We start from the raw sequence: 20,683 nt of genomic DNA, 5'->3' as shown, positions 1-20,683 counted from the left end.
AGGGAAGCTGTGGCTGCCCCATCCCTGGAGGTGTTCAAGGCCAGGTTGGATGGGGCCTTGGGCAGCCTGAGCCAGTGGGAGGTGTCCCTGCCCATGGCAGGGGGTTGGAACTAAATGACCTTTAAGGTCCCTTCCAACCCAAACTATTCCATGATTCTATGATTCTATGATTCTATGATTCTATGATTCTATTCCAGAGATTAAAACTTACTTTTAGACTTACTAAGAACTTGTGAAGTTAAATCTGTGAACCTTCCTCAGAAGTATTAATTGTCGTCTAGTGTTGCAAATGAGCAAAAAGGCCAGCTGTATTGTTACTGCCCATTCAAGAGGCATCCCTCTGCTGATAACAGAAGACAGATCTGGATCCTGGATCACGGTGCATCTGTCCACTGGACTCAGTCCACCAAGAACACCTTGAACCGTATTCTGAGAAAGGTGGTGTGACAAATAGACGAATTACAAACTCTTGCAGTACACTGACTGTATACCGATCTAATAATTAAGGCCCATCTGTGATGGGCAACACAAAGTGCAACTGGATGGCAAATGGATTCACAAGCAGATGCTATCCAGAAATCTTGAGTGTGGAAAGATAAAATTAGGTTGCCTACGAATGCTCTACAAGGACATCTTGAAGGTATATTTCACTGAAAGCAAATTACTATAAAACCATGAAACTGGGAGCACTAAACTGATGAAAGATGTTGGCCTCTTTGAAGAGAAGGAGAGAAGAGAGAGAAAAGCATATTTCAGCAGAAACACTGTGAAAAATGAGGGGAGCAGCACTTACAGTTCAGGCATTTAGTTCTGCTGTTAACTAAGTAGTAAAAATGACTTATCACACACGGGTCTAAATGTACCCTGCACATCTAAATAGCTTGACTTATTCCAGTGAACTGACAAAGACAGCAAACTAACAACCAAACGATAATGAACCAGCTGATAACTAACATAATTATATCTCAAATATGTAATGTCATTACAGTGGGAAAAATTTGAAACGGTTTCAGGTGCCATAAACAACATAGAAAAGGATAATCATTTATCATAGAATCATAGAATCATGGAATAGTTTGGGCTGGAAGGGACCGTAAATATCAATTTGTTCCAACCCCCCTGCCATGGGCAGGGACATCCCACTGGCTCAGGCTGCCCAAGGCCCCATCCAACCTGGCCTTGAACACCTCCAGGGATGGGGCAGCCACAGCTTCCCTGGGCAACCTGTGCCAGTGCCTCACCACTCTCATGGTGAAGAAATTCTTCCTAATGTGTAGTCTAAATCTGCCCCTCTCCATTTTATACCCATTCCCCCTCATCCTACCACCACAAGCCTTTATGGATAGTTGGCTGAAGGAAGTTTAACCAGCCCAGTTTCTTGGGGGCATACAAATAATCAGCACTGCGAGAAGTGGCAAGACAGAATGATGAAGTTGCGTAGAACTCAAAAGTGTACATTATATCCTCAATGGAGTTGTGTGAAAGTGCTCCATTTCAGTATAAGACAGGACAACTTGAATCATCCAGCATCTCAGTATGATTATCCTAAAGCAGATTTCAGCAGCAAATAATAAACACATTCCACATAAAATGTACAGACACACAAAGCAGTTCATTAAAAATCCTCCTCTAAGGTTTTCATCTGAATGGTGAAGAAATAAATGTTTATGCCGAGTCCTGCAAAAGTATTTTGCATATGAATTTTTAAATGATGTAAAATTTAAACTTAAATTAATTTGAAAACAAACCCTGAAAAGATCACATTTATTTTGCGTTACAACTATGGGCTTGATCGTTGATGAAAATAGGAAACACAGAAGATAAAATAGCATTGATTAGGCTATTGTCTAAATTTCATTCTGCATCTAGGTTATTTTTAGTCTTCAGAAAGGGAAGAATTGTGAGTATTACGTACAGCATTTATGAACTGTACAAAATAACTGTAGATAACTGGTGTCTTTAATAATGCAGTCCTCTCAAAATATCTTTCAGAAGACATTTCCTCTTGTATTTTTCAGATATTTCCATTAGTGATCCATCTTTCAGAAGTAATGAATCATCGTGGATGTCATTCACACCCTTTTATATCCGGCATAGGACCCATATCAAACTACAGTTTCAGCCTCTATCTCCAGACGGTATCTTGTTTTACACTGCACAGTATCTGGGCACTCAGTCCGGTAAGAATATTCCAGTCTGCTGGTACATATATTCAGATACTTCTTTGAAAACGAAAGGCAGGACATAGAAGTGACTTAGACACTTAATCCCTGTATCTCCTTGTCCATGGTGACTGAGTTTTGCACTATGAAAAGCTTAAATTAAATAACCAACTTAGTAAAAAAAACAACAAACAACATGCATAACAAAATTTTGGATTTCTCCAAAGTCAGCAAGTATTTACTGAAGTGGTTCAGGAAAACATTTTCCTCTGAAAATTAACTGTAGCCATCTTTTCAACAGACATTTGTTGATAATGCTCCCAGTTTCAGTGCAGCTACATTGGGATTCACTCGGGTCCAGTGTTTTAAAATGACTAAAACTAAAAGTCCTATAAAAACTGACCACACAAGTTAAGCAAATGTGAACAGCCTAAGAGAGAGCTAATGAGGTTCATCAGAAGTTTGCTTTATTATGTAATGCTGAAAAGCTTGCTGTTGCAACATACAAGTTCTGCATTTGCCAGGCATGCAGAATGAAAAACAAGTTGAAATAAATTATCGCTACTACTTATAAAAGGATTTTAAACTTTACTGAGTTAACATCCGTAAAACTTCATGGCAAGGAAACATAATTTGCCAACCACTATAAATAGATTTTAAAATGTAGTCTTTAAAGTATAATTTTTTTTCATTACTTTATTAACATACTTCATCTTTATATTGCATTTATGTGATGTCTTGCACATTTTTAAATGGAAGCATTACATATAATCCAGAAAATTACCATAGCACAGATTTTCCACTTGTACTAAGTACATTATGCAAAAAAATGGGCCTTTGCATGACAAAAAAAAACCATTTAACTATTTATAATGATTTTTTACGTTCCTTTTTCAAAGCCTAAAGAGAGACATTTCAATAAACATGCTCAGCCATACGTACATAGAAACACACATATGCCTATTTTACCATCTTTTTATCCTGTACACCGATGTTTTAACAGGCCATTATTGGGTAAGACTGGTAATAGATCACGCACTGCTGCTATCACCTATTTGATCTGTTCTAATTACAACCACATAGAGAAGCAGCTTCAAAGAAAAACATATGGAACATCTGTAGTACAAATACACTTATTTGCAAAGAACTCTGTCTTCTACAACGAAGCTTTCATAACTCTGTTATTTACAGGCCAAACTCTGAGATTCTTTCTGGATAGTTCTCTCCTGTATAAACTAAAGCATTATATGGGCCATGAAAATCAGAAGAGAAGAAAGAATCTCTCACCAAAAAAGGTCATAGAAGCAGCAAACATAGAGAAATTAAATATTTCTTTGGAGCAGCAAAGAGAGTGCTAAGTCTGTTCAACTTGGGCCAAGAGTGGTTTAGCATAAGCGTGCCCCATTCTACTGCCATTCATGAACGTTGAGTTTGCATGAGAAGGAATATTTCCTTTAAATCACTTTCTAGAATCATATCCATTTCATTTCAAAATAAAAAACTATCTTCCATAGAGTAATTTAATTTCTTTACAGATTTCCTGTTTCCATTTTCACTGTCCTGAAGTTTTGAAAGATTTAGGAAAAGCTAATCATCGGGCTCTTTATATTTGCTTTCGCATAATCCTGTCAAATCCAGACAGAATTAGACTGATGAAAGACTCAGAAGTATTCTTAGCAGCCAGCAGATGTGAAAGAGCTTTCTGTTGGGGATTAGTTTAGAAAGCATTTTACATAAAGCCTTTTCTTCTACACAGTTATGTAAGATATAATAAATAGATTGCCAAAAATCACAGGATTTTTTTTTTCTAAAACTCCTTTTTAATAGGAAATAATTAGAAGATTTTTTTTTCCTCACTAGGCAATGCTGCTTTTTTTAAAGAAATGGACTTTGATGACGCAGATAATTTAGCGATGATACTGAGCTGTAGCATCCCCCAGTAGCACAGTTATACACCGGCCTGGCTTGTCATCCATGTAAACACTACACTGGGAGTTTCCCTTCAGGGGCCATGTCCTCACCAAATAATCCTCTTACAATTAGAAAAACAAAATCTTTAGTGGGTGAAGAAATAAACATGAGATGTCCATGACATCATGTCATGAGATGACTTTCATACGCATTTCTAGGAAGGGCGGGTAGGTGGCTACTCTCCCTACTCGTTCCAGCTGGTTCCAGCCTCCACTTGGCTAACAATGTGATTACTTCAGTACAGACACTTAAACGCCTGGAAAATTGGCTTTAAGCGGAAAACATCCTATGAATCTTTCTCTGCTGTAATTCTGTCAGTCATCGGTTTTCTCGCTTTGTTGGCTGTTTGTGAACACGTATCATGACTTTAAGTCTGGTAGAATTGATTTCTTCAGGCTGTAAGAAAATAATTTCCAAAGTTTGGGAAAATTTATATTAATAGGTTGAGGGCCGTTGAAGAAGTGAGATATGTATGCATATTATAGCTTGGAAACTCACAGATAGAATGACAAGAACTACCCCCCTCACAACTTTGGTTACTTTTTTTATGCCAGTGAGGTAAAAAGGTAGCAGATAGTTGTATGCACTATTTCTGAAGGAATCTCTGCAAATAATAACAGCACTCTTGCGGAGTTCAGCAGAGCATCAGTAACAGGCCAGCCCACTGCACATTTTCTCATGTACAGCGTATCTATTGCTACCAACGAGTGTGAGAGCCCCACTGAACAAATAGTCTTTCATTCAGACAGGGTTTGCTGGCTGCCCATCAACTGCTTGAATGATGTATAATTCAGTCCATTTACACAGACCATTCTATATACTTGAAAGTCTCAGCACTCTGGGTAAAACGTAGTAAGGAGCATTACTTTTTCATTAAGTCAGAGCATTTCTGAAGCTTTAAATTGTTTGTGAATGTGGAATATGTTGTAGGCTGTCTGTACTATTCCAGAGTTCAGGCCAGGGTGATGGAAAGGTTTGCTCCCTGAAGAGACGAGAAAGAACAGTTATGCTAGGTGACTAAGAAGGAAGTTACTTTAATAAACAGAATGGAATGACTCACGCTAAATTTAATAATCAACATTTGCAACACCAGTGACTCTTTAACAGGATTACGTGTAACATACCTGTTCTGAAAAAACTCTAATCTTTAACTCCTGATATTTAAGGCATTTCAGTTGAAAAACCTAAAGCCTGAAGACAAGACAGAGCCAGTATGAGTGTGTGAAGTCTGCATAGTTTTCTAAGGCATTGTTTATGGTGAAAACTGAATCATGGAATTGGAATAAAATATTTTGGAAATATTGAGAACTTCTAGAAACCCACAAGGGAGGAATGTTGTTTTCCTTATCAGAAACTTATTGATTATCTGTTCACCTTTAGAACAGAAACATAGAGTGGTTAAATCTTCTGCCTTGTCAGCCATGTTTCCTTAGCTGAAAGGGACCTAATTTCTGCTCTGCTCTTAGTTTTGGGATCATTTGCGTGGACTAAATTAGCAGCGTAGGCAGCAGAACTGCCAGCTACCTGGGTGACATCCCTGTCACCCTGAAATCTGTTGCCTATGAAGTGTTGTTGCTACCCATTTGCCACTGATAGTGCAACTGATGCTGACAAACTGAGGTTGCCCAAGGAAGGTGGCTCCTGGCTGCCAAAATACGCCACGGCGACACTGGTGACTAAAGGAAGCAGAAAAAAGTTTCTTCACTGAGGAGAGCAGCATTTTTGAAAGGTGACACTGAATGGTCTAACCTACAAATAGATAATCATCCACCCCTGCTAGATCCACGAGCACCACTCTTTCTGCGGGGCTATTCTGGCTTTTAGCTATGCCCTTCTGCTCTGAGATAGTGCTCCAAGTGGAAGCTGGAATTACCTATTGCCACAGTTATATTCTATCTGGTTTGAGAAATTTACAGGTTTGGCTTGATACCTGCTCTCAGTCTTGTATTAGCTGTGAGGTGCAGCTCCACGCCTGGAGTAGAAACATTGTGCAAATATCCGTGGCAGCATATCCACCAGTAGCTCCTATAAGTGTGCATTAGATGCGCTATGGTCATCACCAGATAAAAGATCAAGTTACAATAACTGCAACAAGTTGCTCTAACCTGTCAGCTGACTGTGTGCGTGCACTCGGACCATGGCAAAGACAGAATCAAGGTTAACAAACCCCTAAGGATAAGGCAAAGGAAGGATTTGCCAAGGAAAGCAAAAAAAAAAAGATATTAGGTTGAGAACAAACTTCAACCATGTTGATGTATAATGCACTAGCAATCAGCAGCAGAAGCCGAAGGGTGGGAATAAGGCTCATCTTTCTGTCCTTTGTTCCTTTATTCTACCTATCTATAGTCCTCCCACTTCTGCTTTGCTTTCTCCTTTGCCCCAGACCTTACTCTGGCTCCTGGAAGCGCTCAGGAGACCAGCTCTGAAGGACAGCCGCTGGTCAGTTAGGTTCCCTCTCATGTGGAGACCACAGTGCATCACCTCCCTTGGCCACAGACTACAGCCATTCAGCCGCAGGCTGATGTGGCTATTTCAACCCCTACTAGACAAGAAAAGTCTTTAGGTGTTCCTGGAAGAACACCTGAAGGATCACAGTGTAAGAGGACATGATTTGGGTCCATGGAAAAGCACACAGGAAAGCAGGGTGAAAGGAAAATCACGAAGAACAGGATGATAAAAAGGAAGAATGAAAGCAATGTGAACGGAGTTCAGCAAGGCAGGAAAGAGCAGAGAGCAAAGATACATCCGGAGCTATGATGGTTATAGGATGCATCATACCCACAAGAGGCAATACTGCTGTTGGAGACACAGGCAATTTATTACGGTGGCTTAAAGAGATCAACTTAGAGCAAAGATGAGCACATACTGAAACCAATTTCATAAACTGGGAATTATTTCTGTAAATGTTACTGCTTATGAGAATATAAGGTTCAAATGTCCACTCTGTCACTGAGATGGTGCCAGTGATCAATGGAAGGTTTCTGAAAAAGAAAAGGGGAAGAGAGGAGGGAGCAGGGGATGCTACCTGATACCGCAGTGACAGAAACAGGCATTCTAGCCTTGAGCTATAGGACAGCAAGGTGTGATAAAAGCAACAGAAGGCATAGACTGAAGCCAGCAAACACATGCAGATATCCTGTCTCTGGGCTCCAAAATGACTGAAGGAACAAAGACTATATACGTTCTGTAACCTGGAAACCACTGTCTAGAGCTCTTGAGACACCTGCCCTGCAGAAGCTGCTGAAGCACTGAGCTCATCAAAGCCTCCACTCCCAGCAGAGTACTATAGCACAGAGGCTTCTGCTTAGAAACAGAGGATGAGAAAAAAGACAAGCATCAGACACCTTATGAGTCTTTGTAAAGGTATTTAGACCTTCAGTAGTCCTGGAACTAATTGGTGAGTTTTGAGCAAACAGGGAGGCTCTAGAAAGACTTGCACCTCTGTATCGCTGGGGACAAGACAAGTGTCAAAAAGGTGAACACCACTGACTAGAAGACTGCATCCACCGCTTACAATGTTATTGAAAATGATGTTCGGGAAGCTCCTTTGGCCTTAAAAAATTAGCGGGAAATCCTTCTTATTGTCAATTTGCAGTGAAGTGTAGGAATAAATTTGCGTAGTCTTAGCAGGTTGTAAAGGCTTTGTCTTATACGCATAAACATGGAGCACAAGTGTAGACTTTGAGTTACTGTGAAGAAGAGACATGAAATGTCATAAATACCTTCCAGGATACCCTCCTTGCCCATGGTCTGTCAGCCTGGGATCTACTGACACTGCATTCAGTCCTCTTAGGAAATGTATTGGCATTAGGCAGATTGGATATTTAAGGCAGTAACTGCAAACATCTTCAGCCAGCACCGCTGCGTAAATGTACCACTATTGCATTTGTTATGCATGCTAACGCTTCTGGCATGAATAGGACATTGCAAAATAGAGTGCAGCATTCCTAGAATGTGCTTCCAACTGTACAAAGTTTTGACACATTTCCATGTGGATGAGTTTCCTGTGGTAACCGAAGCATGATCCCTTCTCAGGACGGGGATATACAGACACTCTCCTGCATGTCTAGCTGAAGGCTGAACATGAAAGGGCACTGTCACCATTTGGGAGAGTTTAAGACTTAACTGTGTGACTATAACCCACTTCCTTACAGATCTACACACTTATTCTGAGCAGTAGCAAGCTGAAATTTCTGTGATGCATTCAGAATTCATCATAAGAAGTCACCAAAGCAGATCTCATCACGGATAATCCACATCTCACAGTAGTAGTCGGATGTACTTACAGGAGACTTTCCATTAACTCCCAGTTTTAGGAACTGACTGCCCAGGACATAGACTTGACTTGGCTCCTGGGAATGCCGATATCTGATATGGGAGACTTGTGCACATAATGAAAACCTAAAAATTAAAGTTATGATGGAAAATTAATACCTGATTTGGAGTGCTGGCTTCTACTATGGAATAGAGACAGTTCATCCTAAGGTGGAACAACTCTGACCTTCAGTTATTTGGTGAAGACCCTGAACTAGGGTTTGCAAGCAGAAGTACTGTTTTAACTCCAGAACAGTCCCTTCTGTAAGGCAACACCTGCTACAAAATTCCCTTCCCTTCAGAAGACAAGAAAACAATCTTGTAGCACTTGGGCTATAACAAAACAGAAAATCCCAAACCTCTTCTTTTTATTTCACTGAAACAGGGAAGGTGACAGGGGCAGGAATGCTACTACCACTGAAGGTTTTGTTCAACACCAGGGGTCTCAACATGTTGCACTTTGAAGCCAAGCTGTGTGTAGGTCATATTTTCTAGAAAGTACAGACCAGGTGTAAATTCAAGTCCTGGAAAAACTTGAGGATAAAACCTCCTTTGGTCTTCGGTCCTAGTAAAGGTTGTAGGGGACAGATCCAACTAATGCTCAAACACAAACAGTGGAAACCACCTTGCTTCATGGTCTCCCATACTGAGACTGCTGAGAGGAGGAATTCGGTGGTAAGAATGCTGTTTGTTTAAAATGGTGCTGCAATTCCTATGATGGCGTAGGCCTGTGCAGGCTACAGCCACACGACACATCCCTCAGGAACAGGGCAGATTGAGGTCCCTTGTTGAAAATGTCTCTGGTTGCTAAAGAGGAACAAAGCCAAGCCTATAATTTGCCTTCACTTTGAGAGGAAGTTTCATGGACATGTAGCACACGCTACCTTACATCAGAGTCCTAAAATGTTTTCAGCCAGTTGTCTCCAGGTAGTACCTATGGCTTGATAAAATTTCATGGAGAAATACTGAGCTGAACCCTGGGATCAATGTCCACAGCAGAAAATTCATCTCAACACTCTGCTGTTCTTGACAAAGACTAAAATGGAAGGTCATCTGTGAAAAAAGAGGTTTCAAATCTGTGCTAGAACACAATCTAGACCATTTAGACATAACCTTTCTTTGTACGGTAGATAGAAAATGTGGTGACACAGTTTCACTCTTGATTAAATAAGACTCTGAAAGTCACGGCAAGTACATTAGCCAACAGACATCATTAGGCTTGAGTCAGAAGCACTATGATTAACTGCATCCACTTTTTCCTAGACATCACTGAAGCACCATTCTAATGTCATTGCAGACATTGTCAAATGTGCAAAGCTACCAAAAAAATTCCCTGCAGGCCAGGAAATCTCGGAGAACTTCCAGCTTCTCCAGCTCTTGATTACAAAACAGATGAGCAAGCACCTCGGTCATGTTTTCCTTCTTCCCAAACAGCAAAGAATGAGTACTCATATCCTTACTCATGTCCTTACGCAAGACTGCATGTCTGGGTAGGAGAGGGGATAGAAGGCCACCAAAGAGGTAGTTCAGAAACTTTTTCTAATGCTCCTTTCTTAACTTAGGATAGAGGTCCTGATAAAAGAAATAGACAAGTAGGTTACATACATTGTTCAAACAAGCGTGAGATGACTGCATTCAAACAATGCACTGAAAAATTAGGCAAGCTTACAGCTTCATCACTCATCAGGAGAAACCACAAGTGAAGGCAACTAAATTAATTTTGTGAAAAAGTCAGAAACAAATAAGGTAGCAAAAAAGAACAGTAAAAGCAGGGAAGTAAAGCAGATCATCACAACTGGAACTAGCAAGCTAGAAGGAAGTGCTCTACCATTGCTGGACCAGAGCTGAAAGAAGGAACAGCCCCCTTCTCATTCTGCCCATGGATGTCTGGGGCAGAGAAGGAGAGGCGTGAAGCATGTGCTCTACAGCCACTCATACAACTGAAATAGCTCCACTCTGACTGAACGGGAACCTGAACAACTGCTGAAAAGAGAGCTCCAGTAAATCAAGCCATTCATTTTTAACTTCAATAAAGGCAATGTAACTCAAGGATTAGATATATTCAAAAATCAAACCCCGAAGAAAGCTAACTTCATCATTCTATTAACAGGTTCACCCTTAAGAATGCCAAATCTTAAAGGAAACTGTACTTTCCAAATTTAGAAGTATTCTTTCATTAGTAAAATACTACATGAAACTTGGACTACGTGAAACCTTACAAACCTACTTAAAAACAAACCAACCAACCAAACCGAAAACACCTTATGCCTACTATTTCCAAAAGCAGACTCTTCTGCCGGCCTCTTCTGCCTCCCTGTCACCTTCCCCTACTAGACTTTATCTCTGCCCTTTCATACCTTCCTTCCAGCTCCTGTTTCTTAACCTTTCCCACCTCTTCTTCTTCATGTTTCCAAGTACAGCTCAAGATGGTACTCTCTCCTTTTATATTGCTTGTAAGGCCAGAAGCAGCGGCAGTACAAGAAAAAAGAACTATCTCCAAATTCTTCCTGTCATGAAGACTTCCAGAAGAACAATTCAATAGAAAGCTTATCTGTTCCTACAGCTGTCAGATTACGAAACCCAAAACATCCCCATTGCAAAAAAGCAGGTTCAGGGAAAGCAGAGTATGTTTGGTGTGGACAAACAGCGCATTACAGACTGACCAATCCATCTAGATTTTATTCAACATATGGAAATTGAGAGTATTCTGGCACTTATAACTTGGCCAAAACTTGGTTCTTTTTCACCAACTCATATTCCCCGGATGCCAAAGTGATTCTATTTCCTCCTACCTCACAATTATCTAATCTCTGCAGCAAAGCAGAGCTTTGCAGAAGGCTGGGCTTTTTACTTTGAAGCAGACACGAGCTCAGTTTCCAATAATGGAGGGGAAGGCCACAAGAAGGTCACCAGGGAACATTTCCCTTTGTGTGATTTAGACATGACGATGGTACAAGGGTACTGAAAAGAAGTTACTGAACTAGGACAGTGCAGGCATGAGAGCATCAAGGTTATGAATGTGCTGTTCTTCAGTGTCCTCCCTTTAAGAAGTATAACTATTTAATACTGTTTTTACAGGTGACTTTCTATGTATATCGTTAGTAAATGGATTTATACAGTTACGCTACAATCTCGGAGACAAGACGGTCATCCTACAGACCTTTCAGAAGGTCCATACAAATGGAAATACATGGCATTCACTCAAAGCAGGAAGAGTTGGTAATGAAGGCTACCTGGATCTGGATGGTACCAACATTACTCAAAAAGCTACTCCCGGAATGAACGCACTAGACACACACACAGATTTTTTTGTTGGAGGCGTGTCTTCCTTAAACCTTGTTAATTCAATGGCCGTAGAAAATGAACCCACAAGTTTCACCGGTTGCATACGAGAAATTGTTATAAACAATAAGGAACTGAAGCTCACCACGACTGACCCCAAAGGTGGAGCCAACGTTGGTGACTGTGACGGAACAGTTTGTGGGTACACAGTGTGCAAAAATAATGGAACATGTAAAGTTGAAAACTCAGGCTTTTCCTGTTCTTGCCCACAAGAGTGGACAGGGAGTACATGTGAACAATCTATTCACTGTTCACAAAACAGGTGTGGCTCTCAAGCTCTCTGTATTCCTCAACCTACTTCATTTTCCTATACCTGTGTATGCGCACTAGGCTGGTCAGGCAAGTACTGTGACAGCAAAATTCAGTTTTTTATAGCAAAGTTTATCGGTAACTCCTATATCAAATACACAGATCCTTATTATAGAAAAAGAGACCTTCAGTATAGCCGCATTTCTTTAAATTTTACTACCAGCCAAACTGAAGGCTTAATAGTATGGATGGGAAAAAGTGAAGATGAAGACAATGATTTTCTTGCCATTGGTCTTGCCAATGGAACACTAAAAATTGTGATTAATCTTGGAGAAAGAATCTCTGTTCCTCTAATTCACAGCAAATACTCCACCTGTTGTGATGAAAGATGGCATTTCGTTACTGTAGTACAAAACCAAACTTGTATTAAGGTATATCTTGATGAGGAGCTAATTATTTTTGAAGATATTGATCCACGCAGAAAATATACTGCTTTAAACTACGGTGGCATTTGTTATTTTGGTGGGTTTGAAATTGGCAGGGAAGTCAATATAGTCACTGCAGGGCTTTTTCAGAAGGAATTCATTGGTAAAATAAAAGATGTTGTGCTTTTCCAAGATTCTAAGAAGATTCAGCTAATGAAAGCAGAAGGGTATAATGTTTACAATGGAAATTATGGAAATTAATTGGAAAACTGTTTTAAGACTCTTTAAAAGTGGCATATTTGCTTTTCCTCCAATTTCTTGTGTGAGCTGGTAGTGAGAGACTCAGGAACCAACAGAATAAAGCACTTAATAAAATTGTCCCCAATTCCCTTTTTTAATGTTGAGTATTAATAGCATATATAAAACATGATTAGATATTTTACTTATAAAATTATTTTCCATACTCTTTAGTACTAACTTAACTTTAAAATAATGGGAAAGTTTAGTCTTTCTGTAGACAAATAGACTGTAATTAGCTTATAAAGCCAACTGTTACGCCAATATTATTTATTACTTTATAAAGACAAGTTGTTCCTCCAAAACTCTTAAATTTCATTAGAATGCAGAGTTCCTCTTTTTTAATTTTGTAATATTTAGGTCAAATGTGAAAACTTAAATGTGGAGGTGGGGAAGAAAAGGTGAAGTTGGGTCAAAAATCACATTTATTGCAGTGCGAATTTTAAAATCGTAGCACCTGCAATTACTTGTTAAGTCCACAAAGGTAATGAATTTGTTCTCCCTCCCTTCTGAGTCTATATGCATTGTGTACGCCAGACTTCACACTAAAATATTAAAGAAGAATGATTTTAAGAGCAGGGATGGTTATTTTACATAATTACTTCAACACAGATAAAACCCATGACTGCTGCTTTCCTCCAGCAGAAGGTTCCTGCAATTCACTACAGGAAGACATTTTGTTTTAACCAGTCACAGCTGGAATGTGGCAGTCTACCTACAAATGACTTCTATTCCTAAAAGCTTAAAACCTAGAATGTTGAAGACCTGCTTTGCTTTAGCCATACCAGTCTGGCTTATGTGCCCCTAGATGAGATTTTGACATTTTATTAGATGAAGGTTTGTGTCGCAGTATATTGAATTTCCAATAATCTCAAAAGTCAACAGAACTCTTCATATACAGAATAGTTTGGTTGGAAGAGACCTTAAAGATCATCCAGTTCCAACTAGATTATATAAATCCAATAACTATTCCTTCTGCAAAAGCTCACTTATATTCTATTTTAGTGAGCAATGAAACAAAAATATATTGTCATATTTTAATCTGCTTGAATAAATGACTTATGATGCTACCTACATTTCTCATTTGACTGTTGGCTTACTGTATAAGTAATCACTTAAAATAAAAATAATAGTGATTAATTCTCATCTTTTCCTTTTTTTACTTTATGATTACTCAAAAGCACATAATAAACCATGGCCACCTCATATGGAAATTCTCCAAATACAAGTCTTTAGAGGGTATCTATCAGAAACAAGTAACTAATTCTGGGTTTTATTTTGTCTTTCCATAAAGCAGATATAAAGCAGAAACCATAAGCACAGTAAAACCAAGTGACACACAATACATTCCACACACCTATAATTAGTAGATGTAGCAATGAATGCACTGCCATGGCAGTTACAGATAACTTGTAGATAACTAAGGAGGGGGTGAGGGGAAGGAGAGTGATGGAACTACCTCAAGGTGTTTTAGTAAGGAACTGCAAACATCTTCATGAGGTTCCTTCTATCCTCTTCAGCTGCTCTGAGCCCTCAAGCAATCAGCCTGATGCAACAGAGCTTCTTCCTCTCTTCCCAATGGGCTGCTCGCAACGCCCACTTGGCATTTCAGCTGGCTGCAGACTCTTCTCATCTTCCAGTTTCTCTCAGGAGGGCCTTTTACGGCCATGCGATGCTGGGAAAGGGAGCGTATTTAGGGTTTATCCTGTTCTCTCTGGGGCTCCTGGTGTACTGCCAGTTCCTCCAGTACACACTGCTTTTTGTGGCCTGAGCAATGATTCAGTGTAGAACAAGTGACTGCAGCACTTCCAGCTAACACAAGTGTTGGAAGGAGAGTCACCAAAGGCAACAAAGAAGACAACATCCTTTATTGTTGGAGTAGTGGGATTTACTCCCATTACACTACCTCAGGTTCTAGGACCAAATCCCGGAAACTGTCATTGTTAATTTAAACTCTTAACAAAACTCTCCCTCAAGAGTTGTTTTACTGTGGCTCTCGTTGGGTTCTACACACAAGAGGCAGGTATTAAAGCACTCAGCAAACCTGGAACATCTTTTCATAGTCTTTCCAAACAACTTCTTTCTGGTAGTTCTGGAAGAAACCATTCCCATCCCTTCCATAGAGACGGTTGCAATTTTCCTTGCTCCCAGTTTAATTTTAGAGCACAAATGGATGTGAATGTGCAAGACACTGCCAGTGAACCAGGAGTTGAACATGTTAAAAGAAAATCTTCACAAGCAGAGCTGCCAACTCAAAATTTACTCCAAAAACCACAGCAATGCTTTGGTGCACTTCTATGTCTAAAGAACACAACACATGTGTAATACTACCAGATACACTCAGTGGCGCTACTGCTATACAGACCATGGAATTAATTTGGAAAAGACTAGCTTTATAGCATGAGAACATGATGTGAATAAAGTCAAAAGTTTAAATGTTGCTTCTAGTTATGAACAAATAGGATTTATTTTTTAATGAATCTTCTCACGTATGAGTCTAAGAAACGTTACTTAAGTCCACCATCCCCTTTATTCGGTGCAAGGTTTTTAATTTTAGTCAATTTCACCACAAAGCTACCTCTGCAAGGTATCCACATGAAATTTTACCATAAAATATATTCATAATTAAAACTAACAATTAGCGTGTTCTGAGACTGGAATGACCTTTTTCTGGAAATAAGCTTTTCTACAGCCCAGTGCAAAAAGCTACATTAGTACATAAGGTCATGTACTCGAAGTGAAAAACAAAACACTGAAAAACAGAACAATAAACTTAAGTTTTTCTTTATATAATGGAATACTTTTGCTGATTCCAACAAACTCAACAAAATGACCAGTGTATTTTAAGAAGTATAAGAGCAGCAGATTTGAGTTTGTTTTCAGATTTGCCTTTTTTGGCTTTTTGTTTTCCACCAATGGATGTCAGTCACTGCAAAATATCCATTTACTAGGAGACCTATACGGTACAAACACCCTCTTGTCCTTCTTCCCCCTCTCTGCACCCCAAAATGCAAAACAAGGTAGCCATGAGGTGCACAACAAATGTAGCATTCTGTAACTCAGCCTGCTATATTCATTTAGCCTACAGTTTCACACCTATGAAATCAAACACACACAGTCTGTGAGAAAGTTTTATCATTTTAGAATCAAAATATCCCTTAAAATATTTACATTTTACAGTAAAAAGGATAGCAAAACACAAAGTAATGTACAAGCTTAGGTATTCAAGTTTTTGAAGCATGGAAAATGGGAGAAATGAATTATACCACTACAAATCATATTTTCAAGAATTTAGTTTAAAAATGATTTCTTATTAAAACAAGTGCAGTTTAAAGCAATAACATTCAAGCAGCTCAGCCTTCCAATTTCTGGTCACAAACTGTTTCAGATGCTTAGAAAATACTGGAAAAACTAATGAAATACACTTCAATTATTTTATTGGACTACTAGATAATTTAAAAAAAAAAATCTTCACACCACCGAGCATATTATATTTCCTTGTAACATGTGTAGATTCTGAGGCTTTGCTACAGTCTTTAAAAACAGTGCAATTTATAAAGATTATTGTATGAAATTTGCCTTTAAAATTATCAGAGCATCTTAAAACAGAAGAGAGCACAAATTACCAAAGGCAGCAACTATATTGCAGACTTGACTAAAGCCAACTTCATCAGCTAAGAAAATTTCTAAGCCTTTATTGCATATTAATAAAAGAAATCTTTTAAAATTTTGAATATACAGCAATGTAAAATTTTTCAAAATATTAAACTCCTACTTCTAGTGATAGTTGGTATAATGAAAAAAAGGATGAGTATTGGTACATAGAGTGGTACCAAAACACAGACTTGTTTCTGCAAAACACCAACACTGAATAAAAAAGATGGCACAATCCTAGCAGGCTTTTTTTTTTTTAATACAAAGTTTTACGACATTACTCTAACAGTTTATTTAAATAGAATTTTAAAAGACTGCCTGCATCTTTTTACCTCTTGCTTTTAGTTCTGTCACTGTGGTCCCTATGTCTCTCTCTGTTCTTTTCACTTTCTCGTTCTCTATGCTTCTCTTTGCCTTTCTCCCTCTCCTTATCTTTTTCATGAGCCTGTTCTTCACTTTTAGGCTTCTCTGTCTTTTTTTCTGGATTTCTAGTCTCTCTGGGGCTTCTTCCATCAGCAGCCCTATCACTGTGTGGAGAGCGCAATCTTTCTTTGTCTCTCTGTCCTTCCTCTCTACTTTTCCTCTCTCTCTCTTTTTCCTGGTTTCTGTCTCTGCGTCTGTTTCTTTCAGAATCTTGCTCCCAGTATTTTTCGTTGCTCCACTCTTTTTCATGTCTGTCTTTCTTCTGGTGATGTGAATCACTATAAAATCTTTGTCTATGTTGATCATTTTTTCCTCTGCTGAACCCTCTCTCCAAATGCTGTTCTTGTCTGCCCCAAGGATCGCTGTGGCGTCTTTCTGGTCTCCTGCCGTCTTTACTCTGAAAAAAATTTTCTGGCCCCAAAAATCTTGACTGTTTGTGAGCTACCGGTAGCCCTTGTGCAATGGGTCCGGCATAATGTGGTGGCTGACCTGATAAATGAGCAACTGGAGGCCATGGCATCATTGGATTTTGAGGAAAGCCAAAACCAGGAGGAGGAAGAAGTGGAGGTGGTAAATGAGGAGGAAATCCAAACATAGGGTTGTTTTGTGGAGGGAAGTTATGAGGTGCAGGACCCTGAAACTGAAATCCTGGTGGATTAGATTTAGGATGCTGAAAATTCTGCTGTGGTGGTCTAACAGATGAGAAGGTGCCACTTGTAATAGGGCTTGGGACTTTGGAAATAAATTCAGAACGAGAAGCGTTTTCCGCATCAAAATTAGATGAAGTTGATGCTGGTCCTCTTCTAAAAGAGTTCACTGTTTCAATGCTTTGCATCAGTGCATCTTCTGGAGAGTGTTTGATATCTTCTCCTTGTGAGGCACCTGTGTTATCTGCTTTTGCTGCAGCTGAACTGCACTGTGCCTCATTAGTTTGCGCATCACTTTGAAACAGGTTTAAGCCCACTTCTCCAGAAGACTGTTTATTCTCTGATTCCATTTGATCATTCCCTGAAGCATTATGTCGGTCTTCATTCCTGTTAACATCTCCTTCCTTGTTTTCTGTAGCATTAGTCTGCTGGCCTCGTCCAGCTGCCTGTCGTGGGTCTCTTTTAAGGTTAATAAATTGTGGTGATTTAGAGGTATTGGCGGTGGTACCTTCAGCAGAGCCTGCATTAACGTTGTTCTCACTGGGGTTTTTCCCTGTAGTTGATGAGGAAGAAGAAAAGCTAGAATTTGTGGTTCTTCTAACTTCCTGTGCAATGTTATCCTTGTCAAGTAACAACCGCTTTGGGTCATTTTCTTTACTTTCTTCAGTTTCTTTATTCTGTGACTGAGCAGATAAATTTGCTAAAAACGCTTCTGTGGAGACATCTGGAGGCTTTCCTTTAAGACTCAGCCCTATCAAAGAACCAGAACCAGCACTTCTTGCAGAACTCAAGGCCCCTACAGCTGCTGCATCCACAGTTACAGTAGTGTTAGTGGACTCCTGTAAATCATCCAAACTAGTCTTTGCTTCACTAACTTCAGCAGTTACATCGGCAACATCCATGTTTTCTTCTTTTGGGGTTGCTTGTTCATTTAATAATGGTGTGTCTTCACTGGGACTCACTTCTGACTTGCTTTGTTCACATACCTGCCCTGTTGTACCCAAGAGGCTTTGAAGAATATCATCCACTGGCAATGGTTTATTTGCTAGCTCCAGAGTAGAAGGCTGATTTTCCCATCCAACCAGGACCCCAGGAAGAAATCTGAGAGGCTTCGGTGGCTCATGTTTGGTACTTTCCACCAACGGTTCAATAACTGCTGGAACATCTTCTATGTTAGATTGCTGAGGTTTGTTTCTCTGCTTATGTAGCACAGTTGTGAAGGAATTAAAAAAATCATTTTCCTCTTCTTCTTCTAGTGCCAATTCATGATGAGAGACTTCAGGTCTGTTTGGCTTGCTTTTCTTCTCTGGTGGCAAGTTACTCAAGGTGCTTTCAGAAGCTTCATCCACAAAACTACTGGTAACACTTGCAACAGCAGTAATCTGTCTCTTCATTTTCTGGCGAATTATCAATCCCAGTAATAAATTTGGTCGATGTATTTCAATCCCTGTACAAAATTGTAACAGCAGTTTATCATCTCTTTATGTTTTGGTTAAGGCAATCATTTCAACAACAATAAAAAAAAATCCATACTCCTACAACATATTACAGAAGGCATTAATTTTAGAGCATTTGAAATTTCCATCATTAGGCAAATTAAATAATCAAAAACGTATTTCCAACACAAAAAATATTACTTCAAAAATAGCAAATTAAAATTGCTTTAACCACTAGATCACTACATCACTAAATATAGACTATAAGACAATTATATAGGACACGTAGTCACATGAGAAAAGGCACAGATTCTAAACATCATGTTAGTCTACCACAGCTAGTCTGGGAACAGCAGTAGCAAAGCACAAGGTGGGGGGAAGTAAATAGCACACTTGCAACCACAAAGTATCCTAATCAATTTGTGTTATACATATTTTATCAAGTAATTACCAAGAGCAACTTCCCAAAATGCTTCCCCCATCTCAGGAAGGCACTGTGTTTCAAGGTATTCTATTAGCTATCTTCATTATGCATGTTTTTCTGTATAATTTAGGCTCTTGCAAAATATTATGAGTTGTAGCCCATCCTCACTTCGCTTCTGCCCTGTCTATCTCAAAAGGAGAAATGATCCACAGGTTTTATAACCAAAATAAATTGATACAAAATAACTCAGGAGTAAGCAGAACAACTGAGAGCCATGTCACGATCTGTTCTTCCTTGCCTACCTCTTTTTTTTCCTTAAACTTTCAATGTCTCTCTCTTTTGAGAAAGTTCAGAACACTTGAGAAAGAAGGAATTAGTATATCTCAAATTAAAATACTATTCTAAAGTTACAGTATCAATTTGGAATTCGGTATGACTACTATTATAGATCACTTACATCACGGAATTTACTGAAATTATAACCTACAAAGCCACATGGGTTAAGGGAAGAACTATAGTAAACACGAAACAAAGTTATGAACAGTAATTTTTTCAGCAACAATGCCAAAAGTATCAGAATAATCTCACAAGGAGAAATGAATGTCTTTTCAAGGAACCTAACACAATATAAGGAAAACTCATGACACGTTTGAACAGAATAGCTGTCGTTTTCAGATTTGATTTTTCTCTCATATTTCTGTTGTAAACTTCTTAAGATAGCGTTATGATACCAGATTCCAAGCTGTACTTACCAGGCCCATCAAAAGGCACGAGATGATGTGGGACTTTGTCTGAGGAGCCTAAAGGAATGAGGTACAAATCTTTCACTTGTTTCATATTATTGGCCGCTACGCCATAACGTTTTCTACTGCTGAAATAGGCAAACAGCAATGCATAAGATATCTGATCCTCTTCAGTTACAGGGGTAAATCGAACTACACAGATCTCCTGTGTACAAAAAGAGGAGAGAAAATAAATGTTCAGATACTAAGACAATTAAAATTTCATAGAAAAATGTGACTGGTCTTTATTTAAAAGCACAGTTTAGAGGAGGAGAAAAAGCTTCTTCAAGAAGGCAGAGAACAACAGAGGAGACAGGAGCCGAAACAAGGCCAAAAATAATTATAGAAAACTGAAGAAAACAAATAAAAAGCATTTAGTTAAAAAAAAAAATAGAATTACAGAGCATGACCAAAAAAGCCAACATTTTATCAGTCAGTTAAATAGCAAGTTCTAAGGAAACATGCCAGCTACCAAGTAATTATTCCCCTTCCTGACCCTTAACTTTACTTGCAAGCTTTATTTTACAATCTATTGTGTCTGAGATATTCATTAATAC

The 20,683-nt window shown here is 39.0% G+C and overlaps 2 protein-coding genes across 10 annotated transcripts in view; one reads left to right on the top strand and one right to left on the bottom strand.

Moving 5' to 3' along the window:
• EYS (eyes shut homolog) overlaps window positions 1–15,744 on the top strand; it is an 880,825-nt gene extending 865,081 nt beyond the window's left edge. For all 3 annotated transcript variants that reach the window (XM_054063979.1, XM_054063978.1, XM_054063977.1), the window contains 2 exons: window positions 2,019–2,180; window positions 11,526–15,744. In XM_054063979.1, coding sequence (XP_053919954.1) covers window positions 2,019–2,180; window positions 11,526–12,724 — 1,361 coding nt within the window. In that variant the 3' untranslated portion in view covers window positions 12,725–15,744. The remainder of the gene's footprint in view (window positions 1–2,018; window positions 2,181–11,525) is intronic.
• A 136-nt stretch (window positions 15,745–15,880) lies between these two features.
• Window positions 15,881–20,683, bottom strand: part of PHF3 (PHD finger protein 3) — a 50,577-nt gene continuing 45,774 nt past the window's right edge. For all 7 annotated transcript variants that reach the window (XM_054063986.1, XM_054063980.1, XM_054063983.1 and 4 more), the window contains 2 exons: window positions 20,097–20,292; window positions 15,881–18,931 (listed from right to left, as the gene is read on the bottom strand). In XM_054063986.1, the coding sequence (XP_053919961.1) occupies window positions 16,743–18,931; window positions 20,097–20,292 (2,385 nt within the window). In that variant the 3' untranslated portion in view covers window positions 15,881–16,742. The remainder of the gene's footprint in view (window positions 18,932–20,096; window positions 20,293–20,683) is intronic.

The sequence above is a fragment of the Cuculus canorus genome, chromosome 3 (assembly GCF_017976375.1).
Source record: "Cuculus canorus isolate bCucCan1 chromosome 3, bCucCan1.pri, whole genome shotgun sequence".
Taxonomy (NCBI): Eukaryota; Metazoa; Chordata; class Aves; order Cuculiformes; family Cuculidae; genus Cuculus; species Cuculus canorus.
The sequence above is the reverse complement of the archived record's forward strand: the minus strand, read 5'-3'. Positions and strand labels throughout refer to the sequence as shown.